This window comes from Pelecanus crispus, chromosome 11 (assembly GCF_030463565.1).
Source record: "Pelecanus crispus isolate bPelCri1 chromosome 11, bPelCri1.pri, whole genome shotgun sequence".
In the NCBI taxonomy this organism is placed as follows: Eukaryota; Metazoa; Chordata; class Aves; order Pelecaniformes; family Pelecanidae; genus Pelecanus; species Pelecanus crispus.
The window spans coordinates 5,897,206-5,905,458 of NC_134653.1; the positions used below are offsets into that span (position 1 = coordinate 5,897,206).

The 8,253-nt window shown below is 49.6% G+C and overlaps 1 protein-coding gene across 1 annotated transcript; it reads left to right on the plus strand.

The window, feature by feature from the left end:
* Window positions 1-2,790: 2,790 nt before the first annotated feature.
* GRIFIN (galectin-related inter-fiber protein) lies at window positions 2,791-5,303 on the plus strand. The gene is made up of 4 exons (XM_009489929.2): window positions 2,791-2,802; window positions 4,331-4,410; window positions 4,505-4,667; window positions 5,139-5,303. The coding sequence occupies exons 1-4, from the start codon at window positions 2,791-2,793 to the stop codon at window positions 5,301-5,303; spliced, it is 420 nt and encodes a 139-aa protein (XP_009488204.1).
* The last annotated feature ends 2,950 nt before the right edge of the window (window positions 5,304-8,253 follow it).

Genomic DNA, 8,253 nt, shown 5'->3' on the forward strand with positions numbered 1-8,253 from the left:
GTGAGCAGCAGGAAAAAGACTTTGGGACAAAAAACCAAGAGCAGGACATGGCTAATAACAACTTAAGAAAAGGTGCAAGCTCTGATGGTTGGATGACCAAATGGCTGACAAATGCATAAGCAGGTCTGCTAATAAGTGATTTGATAATCACCAAAGTGCCACACTGACAAAGATCCCCTGCAGTTAACCAAGCCAGCAGGTTAACAGCTCCTTTCCTACACTAGCCTCCTTCCGCCCCAGGCTGTATCTATCTGTCTTTTCTGTATCCCAGTGGCACATAATCAGTGTGGCTGGTTTTTTTTTCCATCCATCACGAAAGAGAGGGAAAAGTTATGGAGTTAAGAGCTAACCACCCAGTGCTGCCTCCACCACCTGAGATTTTAAACATATTTCCCGTCCTTTCCTCCTTGCTAAACAGACAGATGCTGTGATGGCTTCTGAGCAGTGGTACAATAGGCAGAAGGCAAATAAAGGTGCAGCTGTAAAACCAGTCAGTATTTGGGCACCATTTACTCATGAAACACAAGTGTTTGCATCTTTCCCCAGCAACCTTTCTTCCTCTCGCCGCAATGCCAACAGGAAGCAAAGCCTTGAATTTTGGGAAGCATTGAGCATCTCAGAAGTTGCTGTCCCCAAAACTGGAGCAATCTAAATTCCCCCTTCTTCCTCGAGAGCTTTCCCATCTCTCCAAACCTGCCTTCACTGGCTTTTTTTGCTCTCCCACAGGGCAGACTTGTGGCTCCCAGTGCCGCTTGGCCTGATGCAGCTTTTCACAGCAGGGGAGCAAACTGAATGCCTGTTGCTGGTGGTGGCACTGGCAGAGGCTGCGGTAGGAGCTGCAACGAGACTCAGTGTGGCCAGGACATCACCCTGCCAGGACAGGCTGTGTGCACAGATTTGTGGCGAGCGCTTGGTTTTACTAGGCAAAATAAAAGGCTACAGCAGCCTCTCTAGAAGTCGTGACTCACGCTGGTTTCTGCACCTTGTGGGTGAGATGCAGCCCCTGGGCACAGAAAGGAGCTGCTATTTGTGCCACCACAGCTTGCTGGGCAAGGTCCTCTGCTATCCCACTGTACCCCAACCTGCCCTGCAGTGCCCAAGCCTTCCCCAGTCCACTGATTTCATTAGCATAATTATGATAAACTTGGCACAATTATTTAGCTTGCAGATCACTCCTTTCCTACATGCAGGACTGCAACGCTGTCTGGCTTTGCCCACCGCCATGGTGGGTGTCTCAAAAGCAGCCCCTTCTCCCCGCAGTCCCTTGTCTGGCTGGCAGGAGAAACAGGCAGGGAGGGATGATTTGTGGGGGTGAAAACACAACTTTTAGTTCAGGCCATAAATAGGCGAGGCATGTGGCTGGGCAGATGGGAGAGGCCAACGTCCAGCATCCTACAGCAGCCCAAGGAGCGATGGCTGGGATGTCCCTGGCCCTGCCACCACCACCTCAGCACCTCTGCCACTGGCTCACAGCTCCCTTGCACGTCCCAGTGCTGCCATCTGTAGCACAGAGCTCTGCTCTGGTGCTCCCCAGCACAGTGCCTGAGCAAGGAGACCATGGCAGAGCTCAGCTTCACATGGTTTGGTTTTGTAGGAGTCCAAATGGGCAAATCCCAGCCTGGGACTTGGCTTTTTCAGCCCTGAGAAGAGGCTGTTGGCTTCTATGTCTGCTGGATTGCATTTTTAATCATCTGCCAAGGGCACCAGAGCCTGGGATAGTAGTTCTCATTCTGCTTATCTGCTGGAAATAAAATAAACACATTAAATAACATCAGCACTGCAGCCCATACAGTGAGGAGGTCTTAACTGTAAAAGCCATGGATTCCTTTAGGACCAGTGAGGGAGCATCACAGCTTCCAGTGCACGCAGGGATGGGGCCAGCATATGCTTTTAATGCATTTACCCTGTGAAGAGAGGGGGGATGCGCAGCCATCCCTGCCTTCCCCAGCTCGGCTTCACCCAGCCATACATTAGCACATGCTGACTGTCAGTATGAAAACCCCCATCACTGAAATTCATTGCATTGCTACCCATTTCTTGGTGCCTTTCCATGACAGGAAGTATCAGACAAAGGCTCTCTTGCCCTGCTCCCAAATCCCTGTATTGTCCCCAGCAGGGAGGGGAAATGTGGAGCCAGGGCATGCTGAGCTCAGCACAGCAGCATCCTGAGCCTCGCCGGCCCCGGGGCGCCGTGAGGTGGAAAAGTGACTGTGACAGAGCTGGCATCAGCTCATTTCAGGCTGGGCTCTGACCCACAAAGAATGGTCAAAAAGGAAAACTGGGAGAAAAAGAAATCTCTGTTGGTCAGGTTAAAGCTGAGCCCCTGTAGGAGCCACCGTTTCTCTTCTGCCACCTCCCTTCTCTCTGGACTTGGCAGCAGATGGGACTCCTGGTATGTCCCCCAGCTTTGGAAGTCCCCATCTTTCCTTCATGCATTAAACACATCTGCCCCCCCGGATTACAGCCTGAATGCCTGTCTGCCCCGTTGCTGCCACACACCGGGTCCATCACGTCACAGCTCAGTGCTGCCTGGCCGTCACTGCCTTTGTGCGGGCAGCAGCAGGGCTGGATTAGCCCTGCACGCATGAGCGGGCTAACCCCACCGGGCAGGCAGTGGGATTTGCTGCTCCCCATCTCCCAGCCATGCTCGACAGCCTGCTCTGAAAAGGAGACCTCAGGCCTCTGTCACTGCTAATCCCCTTGCACGTGGGCTGCTGGCCAGCGGCTCCTATATAGACCCCTCTGACCGCGCACCCAGGCGGGTCTGCGGCACAGGGGCAGGCGAGCGGGATGGCATTGCGGGTAAGCACTGGGGACAGGATCCAGCACAGCCTGGTCTGTCTGAGGGGTGACGGCACGGGGTCAGGCAGTGGATAAAGGAAAGCGGCACAAACAACGGCAAGAAAGGCAGAGCAGAGCCAGAAATCCTGAAGGATGTGGGGATGCTATTTGCAGTGCTGCTCTTCTATTTCAGTCCAGTCCAGGCTATTGCAAAGCTGTGAGCTTCATGGCTTTCAATAAAGGGCAATAGGACAGATTTTTTTCACCTCGGTTCTACCGGGGCTGGTCTGAGATAATGCTGCCCTGATGGCAGCACTTCTGTCTTGGAGGGTTTAAGCTGAGACCAAAACACAACCCATGCTTTAGCAAAGGAGACCTGTGCTTCGCTATCCGTCTCCGCTGGGACAGCCAGCAGCAAAGAGGGAACTGCCCTTTCCTGTGCATGTGGTGTGTCTTTTGCTGGGGTGGTTGTAATGATGACAAGTTAAGGGTCAAGGCAAGGTGAACCTGGGTGCTGCCATCACCACTTGGTGTTTGAAACTGTATCATTAGCTCCATCAGCTCTCTGCGTTTCACAGGGTTGAACACTGGTGTGGTCAGAGCCTTTGAATGACCACGTGCAGGTTCCTAAAGCCACCCTCCAAAAGTAGTTGGGCAGAAGTGCATGAGGTTGGCCTTCGCCATGTCTCAGCTCCTGCCCCAAAATGTGCATATCCCCAAAATGTATTGGAAATGGGAAATCATGGCAGAGAAAGAAACAGGGGAATGAAAGTCCTGAGCTGTAGGGCAGGACAGGCAGGCATGCAGCTAGCAGTGGAGATGCCAAGGCTGGAGAGATTTTCCCAGTGTAAGCAATAAGTCTGGGAGATGAGGATGCTCAGAAATGCAAGATCATTAGAGTGCTAAAAAATGTGGGGTGAAATGGCAAGCAGTTCTTATTAAAATGAGTTATTTAATAAAACCATGAATTATTCAAAAAGGAACACTTTCCAGCTCATTTTATGCAAGTTTAACCTTGGTGATGGGGGGAGCAGGTGGAATGGGGGATCAGGCAGGAGCTCGTGGGAAGAGTCACCCATGTAACGCTGGATGAGGGCAGGCTGGATGCCACATTACACCCATTCCTTGACCAGTCCTTGTCTTTCACACCCTGCTTCAAAGCATCACAGAGATTTCTGCTTTGGATTTTGTATTGCCCAGGCAGGGAGAGGAGCAGAGCGTCTTTGTGTCAATGTGACAATGGAGGCATTGAAGTTGTTCTTTAATTTTTGCTCTGTGATCCCACCCAGCTCTTTAGAAAAGACCTTGGGGGAGCAAATCCCACCTCATCAACTGGATGTTGTAGCAACTTCATTTCTTATCAATTTAGAGCCCCTGAGATTATTTAGGAGTGAGAAAAAGGCAGGGGCAGAGAGTGTGCCTGCATGTTAAGTGGAAAGAAAGGAGAAGACAAATAAGAGGGTGAGAAAGATGGAGAAGTGTAAGGGATGAGCGAGGCCGTGCACCTCTCCCACCTTGCCATGCTTCATGATCACCTCCTTGCCGGCAGTTCGAGGCCCTGTACCCAGAGGGGATGTGTCCTGGTTGGAGCATCGTGGTCAAGGGCGAGACCAGTTCCCGTACAAGCATGTAAGGACATGCTCTGCTTGCAACTCTCCTGGCTCGCAAGAGCCAGCACCATCACTCCACAGCTCTCCATCACTTCTTTCTCTCACTGTCTTAGGTTTGAAATTAATTTGCTCTGTGACCCTGGAGACCAAATCGCTCTCCATTTTAACCCCCGCTTCTCCAGCTCCAGAATTGTCTGCAACTCCTTCCTCGCCAGCCACTGGGGGAAGGAAGAGGTTAATAACACCTTCCCCTTCAAAGCAAAGGAGCCATTCCAGGTAACCCTGTGTCACCCCATGGGTCTCCTCGGGTGGGACAGGAGTGACCCAGACAGTACTGGGGTCTTCCTCATGGATCTAGCCATGCCTTTCCTGCCAGCACCATACCCAGTAACATCCCCTCTCTGGCTCTGTCCCCTGTTAGTATCTCTATTGTCCCTTGATTTGCTGCTGATTTACACCCAACTCTGGCACAGGCATGCAGAGCTCCAGCAATAATTCCTGGATGTTGCATTTGTTTTCACTTTAGGCTTTGCATTACCACCAATTTGTGCTATCATGAAGTGAACAACTCAGTTATTTCCTCCTTTTGTCCAAAATGAGGGTGAGCGGTGTGTGTGTCAGCTTTGGCAGGATTTGAAGCGGGTTGTAGTTGCCTGTGCCCAGATCCGGGCACTCACTGACATGATGGCAGCAAGTCCAGTGAGGATGTGTGGCCACGTGGTGAACCTAACACAGTGTCTCTTTTAGGTTGAAATCTACTCTGACCGGGACTATTTCCACATTTTCATCGACGAAAACAAGATCTTGCAGTACAAGCATCGGCAGAAGCAGCTTTCATCCATCACCAAGCTGCAGATTCTCAATGATATTGCCATTTCTTCAGTGGAAATCACCAAACGAGGCCTTTACTAGAGACTGGAGTTGGGACAGTCTCGCAGCCCATTCCACTTAAGCTCTTGATCCAGCTGGAGACCATCTCCTCCCCTTCTCCATCCAACACATGTGACCACCAGCCGGGGAGATGGCTATGCATGTGTCCTTGTAGTGGAAAGGATGGTAATTCCCATCGCATGCCACTAAGGCAGGACCTAGCCATGTCACTAACTGTAGCCCAGATCATCAAAGACCTTCTGCCCCTATGCCTTAGGGTGCACAATGGGATTTGTAGGTCTTATCATCTTTGCTGTTGGACAGCCTGACAGATCAGGTCTACCTCAAGTAGTCCGGACACGTGAATGTTACCCTAGAAATTGTGTTTGCCCAAGATCAGGGTGTGAATTAGTGCTAGTCCTCAGCTGGCCATGTGGTAAAGGATGTAATGGGTGTGGATGTTAGGGATGGAAAGGCACATTTCTTTCCAGGAGCTGGGTAAAAATGCTACTGTATTTGCCAATAAAATCAAACAAGGAAATTCCTGATGAGATGTCCATCACTGGGCAGATCAATCGAGTTATTCATTCCCTGCAAATCTCCAGGCACATGGTATGAGCAAGGGCTGGTGACTGGGCAGGAGGACACAGGCTGAGGGTTGCTTGTTTTCAGCACTGGCAAAATAATGCTTTGAGGGGTAACATGAAATGAGGGTCCTATGTATGTGAATCAGGGTGATAAGATTCAACTTCCAAGATATTTCCAGAGATTCCTTCCACCAATTGAGAGATGTTTGCTTGGCCTGAGTCCCATCAACTCCAGGCTTGTTAGACAGACCCTAAGAGTGATGTAGTGGGTCAGAAAAGGGTAGAAGCTTAGAGACACATAAAAGCACGTGGTCCCTTCATCATGCACCAGAAATGCAGCTGGATTCCAAACAAAAGGGTCTGAGGAAATCAGGGTCTAGAAATTACGATAAGTTCAGAATGAACAAAGTGCCATTATTCCTGTGGATGGTCTCTGTTTTTTCTCTTTACTCTGCATTCTTGCTTCCTTCTCTCCTCTGTTTCCATTGTCTTTCAAAATCAAAACAGTCCACTTGTCCCTTGCACCCTCTTCTCTTTTCCACCCTCTTCCTTGGAGCGCAACATATCTCCGTCTCCTTGACCAGGCCACAGCAGGCTAAAAGATGTTATTTTTACTTTGTTTTAATTACACGCGTCATAAGAAGCGTAATGTCGCACTATTAAATCTGAACAGGAACTCACTCCAAAAATGCAATTACTGCTGCCCCCAAATCACTCCTTTGTTCCTCAGACATAAGACAGACCACATTCCTGATGCAAAAGGCAAAGATGATCCTGCCTTGTCAGTCCTTTCCATCAAGGAGAAATCATTTGGTAAGAAGTCAGTCCTTGCCTGTGGGTGGGATCTCTGAAGGTCACAGCTTTGCTCCAGCCTTTTCTCAATGCTTAAATTGGCCATTCCCAACTCTTCCCTCTATTTATAGTCTCAAGGACTTATGAGGAAGAGGTGGCCGCGTAGCCAACCACAACACAGGATGCCACAAAGTTGACATTTATGAATCTGCTAAAAAGTTTATAATGTTTTTCCAGGCCATAAAGAAAAATAACTGGAAACCATCCTGTTCATGTGGCAAAGAGCGCAACAAGAACACAAAATGGTCCCACACGGTACCTCCTCCCTCCAGAAAGAACAGAAAATACAGTTTGGAAAGTCCACAGTCTTGGTTGCAAGTCAGGAAGGCTGGAGATGGTGAGATTTCCTCTGGCCTTGAATAAATCCATCACCACCGGGACAAGAGGGTTGGCTCTGGTTGTCGTGATGTAACTCAGGGATTCAACAAACCTTACTCTCATGGCCATCCCTTCACTAAACCAGGCACAAACACAGACAAAATCAGGCCCGCTGGGATCTCTGTGGCATATATCTGATAATGCTGAACTGCATTTGAAAGAAATTGTTCTTTTTATTTGTGCTTCTTTGGGGGTTGATAGAGACAGATCATTTTTCACAGAGGAAAAGTGGTGAAATGATTTGTAAGGGTAATACTTTGTACTTATATGGCCACAAACTCCATCGATAGCCACTGCTGCAGAAACACACCACAATTTCATTGTTCTCCAGAAGCGAGCACAAAGGACCACAGACAAAGAGGGCAAAAATATTTCAAATACAAATAAATAAAGACATGCCACAAAAAGTCAGGCAGCGGCAGAGATTATGCCCTGACTCCTGAACACGTTCCCCCCAGCTTCTGCCAGCGGCTGATCTCACTCCATTACCATCTGCACCGAGACAGTCCAATCTCCTGACACATCCACAGCATTGCTGCTGGCTTCAGGATTTTATCTGCTGCTTCCTCCAGCCAAAACGCTCCCAAGGGTGAAGGGGTCTTCAGAGCAAGAGAGGTCTGGGGAGCTGCAGAGCATCTCTGGGAGGAAAACTCCAGGGCTAGCTGTTTATAGCTGTTTTGCACAGTTTTATGGGGAATGAGAGATGCCCTCCAAGTCTGTGACCCTCATCTGCCCCTTAAGGAGAAACTCTAGAGGAAAATGAAGCCCCACAGTTATGACAATCAATTAAATTCTCAGAAGCTCAGTAGGGGGGTTGGCGCATTAGACTTGCACAGAGGCATTGCGTGCCGGTATTCAGGTGATCAAAGGGAACAAACCAATCCTTTGTTGAAATTTTAACCAGCTTTCCTATCCATGACGTGGGGTTTAGAACTGGGAAGGGAACTGATGGAGATGAGTTCTTACCCAGGGGTATACTTCGGAGAGCTGGAGGCCTTTTGAAGGGGAAGGAGCAGAGGCAGCTGGGGTGCAGCTCTGGGAGGGACCAGTGTTTCACAGCGCAGCCTAAAGACCAAGCTCAATATTTTTGCTGGGGCCAAGTGCAGCACAGGAGCCGGGCTGAAATGCTTCCAGAGAGAGCTGGAACTCAACTACCATGAGTAATCAGGACCGTC